Below are 12,361 nucleotides of genomic sequence, written 5' to 3'. Positions count from 1 at the left end.
CACATGCTACTTTTTATATTACGTGAGTGGTAACCTTCATAAACGATATGTGCTGCATTGTTCAAGTGATGAAATAAATTAAGTCAATTCATCTACTAACTGACTGGCCTATGTCTTAGAATAAAGTCAGAGCTCTTCATCAAATCAGATCCCAATATCAGTGACACTTTAGATGTCTTTTAGTGAGGAACTCTTTCTCCAACTGGTCTCCCTGGGGTTTGTAGATGCTGTTGGCGCACCAGGAGAACCAGGCGATGATGGAGGCGATGGAGGCCTGGAGGACCAGCATCACCCCGTAGGTGGAGGCTAAGGTGGGGCCGGGGAGGTGTGGAGGGGTGGCTGGGGGGACCACCAGGACTGGGTGAAGGAGTATAGCCCTCACTTCCCCATTGATCATATGAAGTTCATCAAGGATGGACAGGAAGGTGCAGACGTGGAACCACTGGTGACTATGCCCCCAGATATCAAACCTACCCGGTGACAGTCGCTCAGGGATCTTGCTAATGTTGAACAGGGCTGACACCACCAGCCAGAAACAGTGTCGGCAGAAGAACTGGGTCATGGAGGAGGAGGAGGAGAAAGAGGAGGAGGTTGGGAGGTAGGGGCAGGAGTGGAGGAGGCGGTAGAAGATGGGCGTGGAGGCCACCAGGAAGGGCAGGAGGAATACCAGGGTACGTATGATATAGCGGTAGGTCCTCCAGCGTTGGCGGGTGTTGCAGCAGGCCAGGACACAGATGATGGCCACCAGGCAGGAGCTGGGGATGTATAAGGTCTCGAAAAACACGCTGAACTCTGGCATGGCCGAGGACAATGATGACGATGACGAAGAAGGGTCCTGGTGGGTGTTGTTGTGTCTCCCAATCCTCAATTCCAGGATCCCCGCCCTGGGGTGGATATAGTAGTAATAGGCCAATGAAGACCCGACGGTGTAAGCACTGATGGTTCCATAATCCACGAAAAAGCACACCTCCCTTATGACCAGAGACATGGAGTTGAGGAGGTGAGCCATGCTGCTAGCCATCAGCAGGCACAACACCCCCATGAAGTAGTTCCACAGCGGGTAGAAGAAAGGGTCGCCGGTGGGCGGGGCGCCCTCCAAACAGAACGGCTCCAGGAAGTAGAAGGCAAAGATGAAGACTGGCAGGAAATGGGTCCAGAAGTTGCCGGTCTCATTGGTGGGCCGGAAGGCTGAGAGCAGGCATTGGGCGAGGCTGTAGTTGGGGAAGCGGTAACCGGACAGGATGAAGCTCTCCGTGATGCGGGCTGGGACATCTGCGTGCCGCAGCAGGGGTGGGAGCAATTGGCCGCAATTCAAGAACATGATTGGATGAGGAGAAGGACGGACTGTTTGATGATTGGTTGGCTCCAATAAATCTCTGTTGAGGGGTTGAACACGCTCTACTTGCTCTGTCCTTAAAAGCACTTGTTCTTTTGTCGTCATTGCCATAAAAATGCCCTCAGATCCTCTTGGCTGGCTTTTATTGCTCGGCTGATATGTTTTTATTGATCTAGCTGTCAATCACAGCATGGTCCTCTTGATTATTGACAGACAGCATCTGATGTCATAATCCCTGACGATTTCCTGTCAATTCCTTTCTCCCTTTTTCATTGTCAAAAATTCCCTTCTCATGCAAACCTTTGATCTCAATAACAGTATCAAAACCAAATGCAAGTTTCATAAAGTGTAATCCTTATAGCACCATTCATGAAAATGCTTTTCATGAGCATGAAATTCCCTGAGTCAGTAGAATTATTCTTCCCACATGTAATAAAAAACAATGACAGGTGTTATACAGGAAATGACAGAGGTAGCCTATACAGGAAATTCACTTAATCCAGTGCTTCAGAGGGAAACGCTCATGATAATTATGTCTCCTCTCAGTTGTTTCTTGACCCCCAGGTAAATCCAAAAGATTAGACACATCCAGCAATCAAGACCTTGATATAGGCTATCATTGACTAATACACATTTACGCAGCCTTTATAATAACGCATCGTTTCCGTTATTCATTGGCAAACTGAGTGAAAGGTACAGGAAGAAGAAGAACAAAAATACGTCTCACTTCACGTCCTTCAAGGTTCAATGGAGTTGAACTTCAATTGTGTGTCAGTCAAAGCCAAAAGACAGGTACCGGTACCAGAAATGTCATACGTCCGAAACTAGGTCATGTGGGTTATGCTGGGATAGGCGGGGCGATCAGAGGAACTCCGCATGGTTGAGCGGACTATTTATTATTCATGGTCTTTAGTCCACAATTCTCGTCCCGGTTTAATTCATCAAAGTCGCCATTGGTGCCAAATAAATCCCCCGGAGAATGTAGAGAGAAACAGGATGTTGCAGTAACTCTAGCCCTTGAAACAAGGTCACTCACGTCCGTTCACATATTCAGGTTTGTCTTACCTAATGGGAAAATAGTGTTCGTGTAAATTCGTGTTCATCTATTCTGCCATTTGTTTTTTGTTTTCCAGTATGAAGATCTTCCGTTATTACCCAATTCTTTCCAATTAGGTCCGACGCCGTCCGTGCAGCTTTTCCATTCCGTGAGCCGGTACTGACAGCTTGTCAATTCTGTAGGTCATGTGACTATCTCAACGAATACTTTTTTTACTATCCCGTTCGTCCTTCGCAGTCCTTGATAAAGACGGACAGAGCGAGAGAAAACGGTGGGATTGTTACAGAGTATAGCGTCAACATGCGTAGCGGTAGGCTGCTAAAAGGGCTACCTTCCCCTTCCGTTACTCAAGACGGTCCGGTTGTTGTGATGTTTGTTTCTCCGTGGTTGTCGACTCTGAACAGTCTGTGCCGCTATCTGTTTAGAATGCACCGTACAACCTGCTTAGATAATGCTGGTGCCGGTTGGAAGTGAATAGCCTCTCTCCCTCTCTGTCTCTCTCTCCCCCACTCTCTCTCTCTCTCTCTGTCTCTCTCTCTCTCTCCGCCACACAGTCGTTCAGTGACACGCACTAGGCTACATCAGGAGGCAGGCGACAAAAACAAAAAAGCGTTCGCATGTTTTTTAAACTATAAATAAAAGCTCTGACGTCATTCAAATGAAATAGACTACTTTCCCAGTACGCGACACCATGACGTCACTCACCGTTTCGCAGCGACTCTTTGGCTGCAGTCAGAAAGCCGTCACCATCTGCGACCATTCAACAAAGCCTGCATTTACGTTTTTATTACTTCTAAACAAAATATATTTTGGGGGGGGGGGGGGCTTCTCATACCTTACAATTATGTTTTGATTCTTGCTTGAACAGTCGCTATGATTATATTTGGTAACTATTTTGCATGCAGCAGTTGTTAACTAGAATGCTAACGCTCACTGACAGGCTGAAGCCGAAGAGGAATTTTACTGGTTGAAGTGGAAGTGGGTTTTTTTTTTAAGTATAATGCATGTTGATTTGTGATGATGACACAAACATTATATTAAGCAGAATATTAATGCGTGCCTTAAAATCCAATTATAATGCACGTAGGAAACTATGAGTTGTGTTTTTTTTGCTGGCGTTCTATAAGAAGTATAGCCTAACTGAAACATTATAATCATAGACTCTCTGATTGTAACAAGCAAACAGTGGAAATAATTATGTTACTTTGTAGCCCCACACTGTAAACAGCAACAATATAATCCAGAAAACACCATTGGTGAAAAATCAAATGAAAAGTTCTCACTAACCTCATCAAAGTAATTCAATTAGACATTACATGGTTTCAACTTATAAGTCATTCTCTAATGGGACAAGACAAGTGAGTGAGTGACCTCTTGGAGATAATGTAACTCCATAACCCCCTACCCATCTCCACTAGCTGATCAACTCCATAACCCCCTACCCATCTCCACTAGCTGATCAACTCCATAACCCCCTACCCATCTCCACTAGCTGATCAACTCCATAACCCCCTACCCATCTCCACTAGCTGATCAACTCCATAACCCCCCTACCCATCTCCACTAGCTGATCAACTCCATAGCCCCCTAATGACCCATCTCCACTAGCTGATCAACTCCATAGCCCCCTACCCATCTCCACTAGCTGATCAACTCCATAACCCCCTACCCATCTCCACTAGCTGATCAACTCCATAACCCCCTACCCATCTCCACTAGCTGATCAACTCCATAACCCCCTACCCATCTCCACTAGCTGATCAACTCCATAGCCCCCTAACCCATCTCCACTAGCTGATCAACTCCATAGCCCCCTATCCCATCTCCACTAGCTGATCAACTCCATAGCCCCCTACCCATCTCCACTAGCTGATCAACTCCATAACCCCCTACCCATCTCCACTAGCTGATCAACTCCATAACCCCCTACCCATCTCCACTAGCTGATCAACTCCATAGCCCCCTAATGACCCATCTCCACTAGCTGATCAACTCCATAGCCCCCTCACCCATCTCCACTAGCTGATCAACTCCATAGCCCCCCCCCCTCCCCCCCGTATGTCGGACGGTGTGCCATATAAATAATATAATCTTCCTGATCATATCAAAGTGGCAGCCAGCCATGTGGGCGATTTAGTTTCTTTGTTTTCAGAGCAGTTCAGAACGTGCTGTGACATTTCACGTTATCACACTCTGTCTGAGGTTAACTTGGATAGAACTGTGAGGAAGTAAACAAACTGAACTTGAATCATTTGGAGGCACACAGAGGCCATTGATTTACAAGCACGTGATTTAGAGATAATTCATTGATCAGGAATCAGTTGTCCCCAAAGTTCTGTTGGGTGATGATGGGATGGGCCAAGTGGTTATGGATAGGGAGGGAGCACATGGGTTTGGCCTGTCAGTTTAGTGTTTTGTTACTGTATCATTTACGTTCTGTATTTGTTTTTAAGAGTATTGTACGCTTATGAACTTTCTATCTCCCTCTCTCTCTCTCTCCCTCTCTCTCTTTCTCTCTGCAGTACATAAGGGCATAACTACAGGGGAATAAGCGGGTCTTGGTTGTTACATGTAATATCTCTGTCTGTACAAGATAAAGAATGTCACAAGCACACAAACTCTAGCCTACATAATAAGTCATCTTACCAGTCACGTGGTTAACAGTAGACTACAATGTCTTATAGAAGGAAAGGGACCCTTAGGGCGTTGATATGCAGAGGATTAAAACATAATTAAAACATCAAATACAACCTATTGAGAACGTATAACCAACAAACAAACTGGCACGGCAATCACTGAAGAGTCTATGATTGGTCTTGTTTAATGAAAAGGCTAGTTCAGCTAAAGTGGTAGTCTGCCCTGAGTCTGTTCATTGAGAGTAACCTCGTGTGCACACGCGCCAGTGTGTGCCAGTGTGTGTTGTGTATGTGCCAGTGTGTGTGTGTATGTGTGTATATGTTTGTGTTTGAGTGTGTACCTGTGTGCATGTCATTATCATCATTTGCGTTTGCGTGGCATATTGCGGGCGGCCTGCTTCCTATCCCTGCGACTCATCTTCACAGGGTAGTCAGGTTCCTGATTGGCCGGCTCTACCTGCAGAGGCGGGGCTTTGGGGTAGGCCACAGAAGGTCGTTTCTCACTATGTAGGGGCTTGTACCTCAGATGGAAGATGAAGGCATTGGAATACCTGGGAGGGAGATGAGGACAGGTCACATAGCAGGCACTTTCTTAGGCTTAGGGTTAACACAAAACAGAGAGAGAGAGAGAGATAGAGACCGAGAGAAGAGGGAGGGAGGGAGAGAGAGAGGGAGAGAGAGAGACAGAGAGAAGAGGGATAGAGAAGAGAGAGAGAGAAGAGGGAGAGAGAAGAGAGAGAGAGAGGGAGACCGAGAGAAGAGGGAGGGAGGGAGAGAGAGAGGGAGAGAGAGAGACAGAGAGAAGAGGGAGAGAGAAGAGGGAGAGAGAGAGAGAGAGAGAGAGAGAAGAGGGAGAGAGAAAGAGAGAGAGAGAGGGAGAGAGACAGAGAGGGAGACAGAGAGGGAGAGAGAGAGACAGAGAGAGACAGAGAGAGAGAGAGAGAGAGAGAGAGAGAGAGGGAGAGAGAGAGAGAGAGAGGGAGAGAGACAGAGAGAGCGAGACAGAGAGGGAGAGAGAGACAGAGAGAGAGGGAGAGAGAGAGAAGAGAGAGAGACAGACAGAGAGAGAGAGACAGACAGAGAGCGACAGAGAGAGAAGAGAGAGAGAGACAGAGAGAGAGAGACGGAGAGAGAGAGAGACGGAGAGAAAAGAGAGGGAGAGAGAAAAGAGAGAGCGAGAGACAGAGAGAGACAGACAGAGAGAGAGAGACGGAGAGAGGGAGCGAAAAGAGAGGGAGAGAGAAAAGAGAGGGAGAGAGAAAAGAGAGGGAGAGAGAAGAGAGAGGACAGACAGAGAGAGAGAGACAGAGAGAGAAGAGAGAGAGAGACAGACAGAGAGAGACGAGAGAGAGAGCGAGACAGAGAGAGAAGAGAGAGAGAGACAGACAGAGAGAGAAGTATACCAGAAGATATTGCCCCCCAACAGCTCTAAGGAAGGAGCCTCCCTCACCAGGGCAGCATGTTATCTCCTCCAGTGATGCGCAGGGGGCAGTGGAAGGGGTTGACGTGTGGAGGGGAGAGGGTACCCCCGGTGGCCTGGCTCATCACCTGCTGGCTGCACTCACAACTCAACTCTCCGACCTCACAGAAGTAGGCTGGAACCCTCAGGGACTACAGAGACAGGAAGAACTGTCAGTCACATGGTCAGTCCCACTGGTAGAATGTTGAATGTGGAAGTGGTTGGCGTCAGTAGATATGGGGTGGTTTGAATAACAGCTTGGTAGGAAACGGGGGGGTGGGGGGGGTGGTGTGTGTGTTACCTGGAGCCTAGGGAGTGTGCTGAGCCACGACTCCTGAAGCTGGATCGCCGGTCTGAAGCCTGTTGGATGGACAATGAACACACACACACACATTCCAGCTTTCCGTCCACATGTCCCCTAACACACTTGTCTGCATTACAGGTCTACCCTGTTTTACAGCACAGTGCTACCCTGTTTTACAGCACAGTGCTACCCTGTTTTACAGCACAGTTCTACCCTGTTTTACAGCACAGGTCTACCCTGTTTAACAGCACAGGTCTACCCTGTTTTACAGCACAGTTCTACCCTGTTTTACAGTACAGTTCTACCCTGTTTTACAGTACAGGTCTACCCTGTTTTACAGCACAGTGCTACCCTGTTTTACAGCACAGTGCTACCCTGTTTTACAGTACAGTGCTACCCTGTTTTACAGCACAGTTCTACCCTGTTTTACAGCACAGTTCTACCCTGTTTTACAGCACAGTTCTACCATGTTTTACAGTACAGTGCTACCCTGTTTTACAGTACATTTCTACCCTGTTTTACAGTACAGTTCTACCCTGTTTTACAGCACAGTGCTACCCTGTTTTACAGTACAGTTCTACCCTGTTTTACAGCACAGTGCTACCCTGCTTTACAGTACAGTTCCACCCTGTTTTACAGTACAGTTATACCCTGTTTTACAGCACAGTGATACCCTGTTTTACAGTACAGTGATACCCTGTTTTACAGTACAGACTACCCTGTGTTACAGTACAGTGCTACCCTGTTTTACAGCACAGTTCTACCCTGTTTTACAGTACAGTTCTACCCTGTGTTACAGTACAGTGTAAGGAACACTTCCTCCTCTCAGGAGGGTCATAAGTTACTTGTTAAGAATCAAAGGGCTGTAGTTCAGGAAGAGAAACCAGATCTCCCTTCACTTCCGTCTATTCAGCGATTCAACAATACCGTTAATAACACTATCAGGAAGCCAACTGGAGACAGAAGCGTACACAGGAATGTACACACAATGAAGTAGATACACACACAGCTCACATACAAACAGGACACCCAGTCAAGGTCCTGTTTGCATACAGAAACACACGCACATGCACGCACATGCACGCACACACAAAAACACACACACCTCTCCCAACATACAGTATACTCACCAATCACCAGGTCAGGCTTGGGCCCTTGCAGCATGTGATAGGCCCTGCGGTAACCTTTGACCCGGATACTTCTCCTGTCCAACTTCTCATCCGGGGCGAAGCTGGGGTTAACCAGGTCGACACAGCCGTCCTGGATGAGCAACCCCATGGTGACAGAGGAGGACGAAGTCAGACTCTGGGAACCCTGGGAACCCTGGGAACTACTGCTCTACGTCGACTTATAGGAGCCATATAGTCTACCTGAACTTGGTGTGAAATGTATTTACAGAACAACCTGTACTAAACATCGCAAGACTGGTGAGTTGTTCAGGGGGACGGGGTGTTGTTCAGGGGGACGGGGTGTTGTTCAGGGGGACGGGGTGTTGTTCAGGGGGGACGGGGTGTTGTTCAGGGGGACGGGGTGTTGTTCAGGGGGACGGGGTGTTGTTCAGGGGGACGGGGTGTTGTTCAGGGGGACGGGGTGTTGTTCAGGGGGACGGGGTGTTGTTCAGGGGGACGGGGTGTTGTTCAGGGGGACGGGGTGTTGTTCAGGGGAACGGGGTGTTTTTCAGGGGGACGGGGTGTTGTTCAGGGGACGGGGTGTTGTTCAGGGGGACGGGGTGTTGTTCAGGGGGACGGGGTGTTGTTCAGGGGGACGGGGTGTTGTTCAGGGGGGACGGGGTGTTGTTCAGGGGGACGGGGTGTTGTTCAGGGGGACGGGGTGTTGTTCAGGGGGACGGGGTGTTGTTCAGGGGGACGGGGTGTTGTTCAGGGGGACGGGGTGTTGTTCAGGGGGACGGGGTGTTGTTCAGGGGGACGGGGTGTTGTTCAGGGGGACGGGGTGTTGTTCAGGGGGACGGGGTGTTGTTCAGGGGGACGGGGTGTTGTTCAGGGGGAACGGGGTGTTGTTCAGGGGGACGGGGTGTTGTTCAGGGGGACGGGGTGTTGTTCAGGGGGACGGGGTGTTGTTCAGGGGGACGGGGTGTTGTTCAGGGGGACGGGGTGTTGTTCAGGGGACGGGGTGTTGTTCAGGGGGACGGGGTGTTGTTCAGGGGGACGGGGTGTTGTTCAGGGGGGCGGGTGTTGTTCAGGGGACGGGGTGTTGTTCAGGGGGACGGGGTGTTGTTCAGGGGGACGGGGTGTTGTTCAGGGGACGGGGTGTTGTTCAGGGGAACGGGGTGTTGTTCAGGGGGACGGGGTGTTGTTCAGGGGGAAGGGGTGTCACCTTCTTCTGCAGAAAGAGCTGCTCCTCGTCACTCTCAGGGGGAAGTCCCTCTCCTATGAACACCAGTTCAAAGGTCATGTGCGGCAGGAGAATGGACAATTCCTATTGGTGGAGGGGAGGCAGTAAAACAAAGGCAGGCAGACAGATAAATAGACAGAGAGAGAGAGAGAGAGAGACAGAGAAACAGACAGACAGACAGACAGACAGACAGACAGACAGACAGACAGACAGACAGACAGACAGACAGACAGACAGACAGACAGACAGACAGACAGACAGACAGACAGACAGACAGACAGACAGACAGACAGACAGACAGTTAGTTTATAGACGTTACTTGGGGTGGGAAGTGAAACAGGAGTGGTCAGTTGTAATCTCTGTGTTTACGCCCTGCTGAGAGCTGCCAGGACCAGAAGAAGAGGCCTCACAGGAAGATGCAGGAGATGAAAGTGAAAACAGACACAGAGATGCCTGACACACACACACACACACACACACACACTGGAAGAGTGAGTGATTGCAGAAGAAGTGGTGATATGGACAGGGTGGAAATCCCAGGCGTTGCAGTCCTACCCAGAACACCTTGAGACAGTGGAACTCCCTGTAGGAGTCGATGATGTGGATCTTTAGAGACTGCTTCTTCTGAATGTTGAGCTCTGGAACTGAGGAGGGACAAAATACTGCACACTCAGTGGTCTTGTCCACTTAACCTTAACAGACACACACTCTCACACAGCTCACACACACTCACAGTCTTTGGGCACCAGCGACGTGATTATGTAGTAGATGGAGAGAGGGGAGCTGAGAAGAACAGCTGCAGGAGAGGACAGACTGATACCTCTCCACTCACAGTACTGACTCCACAACACTGAAGAGAGACAGAGAGAGAGAGACAGAGAGAGAGACAGAGAGAGAGACAGAGAGAGAGACAGAGAGACAGAGAGAGACAGAGAGAGAGACAGAGAGAGAGACAGAGAGAGAGACAGAGAGAGACAGGGAAAGAGACAGAGAGAGAGACAGAGAGAGACAGACAGAGAGACAGACAGAGAGACAGAGAGAGAGACAGAGAGAGAGAGAGAGAGAGAGACAGAGAGAGAGAGAGACAGAGAGACAGAGAGAGAGAGAGAGAGACACAGAGAGAGAGAGAGATACAGAGAGAGAGAGAGATACAGAGAGAGAGAGACAGAGAGAGAGAGAGAGAGAGAGAGAGAGATAAGAAAGAGAGAGAGAGACAGAGATAGAGACACAGAGAGAAAGTGACAGAGATAGAGGAGAGATAATGAGAGATTTAATGAATATCAGTATTATAACATTGTTTGAAGGTACAAGTGAGTGATACAACATTGATGGGATTATTATCCCATTCTGGCTGTAGTTTCTGTTTTACCCAGTGGTTTGGTGACGCTGGGGACTGCATGAGGAGCTGGGCTACAGAGCAGGATGTCTCCCTCCCTTTTCAGGGGTCCAAAGGGCTCACTGTGACCTTAACACATCACATACAGCAGGACAACTTAGTTCATGACTGCACAGTAACACTAGTATGTTACTACAGTAACCCATAGGCACTTTGTCTATGAAGTACAGTGATGTTACTTTGGTAATATAAACACTCACCAAAACATCATTCTCCAATCAAAATGCTCACCAAATCATCATTATCCAATCAAAATGCTCACCAAAACATCATTCTCCAATCAAAATGCTCACCAAAACATCATTCTCCAATCAAAATGCTCACCAAATAATCATTATCCAATCAAAATGCTCACCAAATCATCATTATCCAATCAAAATGCTCACAAAAACATCACTCTCCAATCAAAATGCTCACCTAATCATCATTCTCCAATCAAAATGTTCACCAAATCATCATTCTCCAATCAAAATGCTCACCAAATAATCATTATCCAATCAAAATGCTCACCAAATCATCATTCTCCAATCAAAATGTTCACCAAATCATCATTCTCCAATCAAAATGCTCACCAAATAATCATTCTCCAATCAAAATGTTCACCAAATCATCATTCTCCAATCAAAATGTTCACCAAATCATCATTCTCCAATCAAAATGCTCACCAAATAATCATTATCCAATCAAAATGCTCACCAAATCATCATTCTCCAATCAAAATGTTCACCAAAACGTCATTATCCAAAACAAAGTGATCTGAGTTGTTGGCTACTGGGCCGTACCAACCTGTGAACCAGTGGGGGCATTGATCTCTGGACTGTTCCACTGTGGGATGGAGCTCATATCTGGGGGAGCGCACCAGGAGGCTCCAGTGCACCCAGTAGCCACTGTCCAGTTTATTCTTATTCAGGAAGTGTTCCAGGTCAAAATCAACAGCTGTCACCTCTGATTGGGTAGAATGGTGGACGAGAAACCAAGAGAGGAAGAGAAAAGGTGGAGAGAGGGGGAATGAAAAGAAAACTGTAGCGTAAGAGAGGGAGGAAACTGAGATAAATAAACATTCGGTAGCAATCTTATACTTCCTCCTTCCTTGCTGGCCTTTAACGCGTTCCCTGTCATTTTGTTACAGCGCCCCCTACCTGCGGCGTAGCTGAACGGCAGCTCGGCAAGCTGTGAGTCGTGGCTCATGTAGCGGGACAGTTTTTCACACCAGTGCTGGTGACTGGTATCCTCTGGACAGCGGATCTGGTCTGTCTGGGAACACTGGTCAGAACAGTACAGGACAGCCTTGCACTGGGGACTATGGGGACGAGAGAAAACAACAACATACCGAAGAGGGAACAAAAAGAGAGAGGGGAGGGGTAGTGTAGGAATAGAAAAAGGAAAGAGACTTGGGGAAATGGAGACAAAGAAAGACCAGGAGATTGTGGACGGATGACAGAAAAGCAACCAGACAAAGAAATGGGGAAGGAGGGCGTTCAAAACACGCAGTGAGAAAGACAGGGGAATAGAGAGTGTCGTGTTTGACAATGGGAGAGAGATACTTGTTAGTAAACACTTCCTCAAAAATAGTCTTACATTCTGAGACAGACAATAGCTACTTCCTGTATATCAACAAGCAGCATAAAAAAAACTGACTCTGCAAAGTAACGAATGACCACAAATGCCTCGTTGCCAATCTATCTCTTTTCCTGCTTAAGCCAAATCCTTCGTCATGACAACCACAAAGAAGCTGGCGAAAGCGACAAAACAACAGTCTGCCAACAAAGCTATTCTATCCACACAGAACCAAGGGAAGAAAAAGTGGGATTTACGGTGATA

At 47.9% G+C, this 12,361-nt stretch overlaps 2 protein-coding genes across 3 annotated transcripts in view; both read right to left on the bottom strand.

Moving 5' to 3' along the window:
* On the bottom strand, positions 1–3,165 carry paqr9 (progestin and adipoQ receptor family member 9). Its single transcript, XM_014206470.2, has one exon. It carries the CDS (start codon positions 1,445–1,447, stop codon positions 158–160), a length of 1,290 nt encoding a protein of 429 aa, XP_014061945.2. The 5' UTR covers positions 1,448–3,165; the 3' UTR covers positions 1–157.
* Positions 3,166–5,193: 2,028 nt separating this feature from the next.
* The window catches only part of LOC106608518 (zinc finger MYND domain-containing protein 15), an 11,315-nt gene continuing 4,147 nt past the window's right edge, over positions 5,194–12,361 (bottom strand). Inside the window, exons 5-14 of one of the 2 annotated variants that reach the window (XM_014206468.2) lie at positions 11,680–11,930; positions 11,327–11,485; positions 10,514–10,609; positions 9,878–9,994; positions 9,700–9,788; positions 9,127–9,228; positions 7,923–8,052; positions 6,790–6,848; positions 6,480–6,640; positions 5,194–5,580 (exon numbers count right to left, since the gene is read on the bottom strand). In XM_014206468.2, coding sequence (XP_014061943.1) covers positions 5,391–5,580; positions 6,480–6,640; positions 6,790–6,848; positions 7,923–8,052; positions 9,127–9,228; positions 9,700–9,788; positions 9,878–9,994; positions 10,514–10,609; positions 11,327–11,485; positions 11,680–11,930 — 1,354 coding nt within the window. In that variant the 3' untranslated portion in view covers positions 5,194–5,390. The remainder of the gene's footprint in view (positions 5,581–6,479; positions 6,641–6,789; positions 6,849–7,922; positions 8,053–9,126; positions 9,229–9,699; positions 9,789–9,877; positions 9,995–10,513; positions 10,610–11,326; positions 11,486–11,679; positions 11,931–12,361) is intronic. The other variant, XM_014206469.2, reaches the window with a different exon arrangement.

Source organism: Salmo salar, chromosome ssa07 (assembly GCF_905237065.1).
Source record: "Salmo salar chromosome ssa07, Ssal_v3.1, whole genome shotgun sequence".
Lineage (NCBI taxonomy): Eukaryota > Metazoa > Chordata > Actinopteri > Salmoniformes > Salmonidae > Salmo > Salmo salar.
The sequence above is the reverse complement of the archived record's forward strand: the minus strand, read 5'-3'. Positions and strand labels throughout refer to the sequence as shown.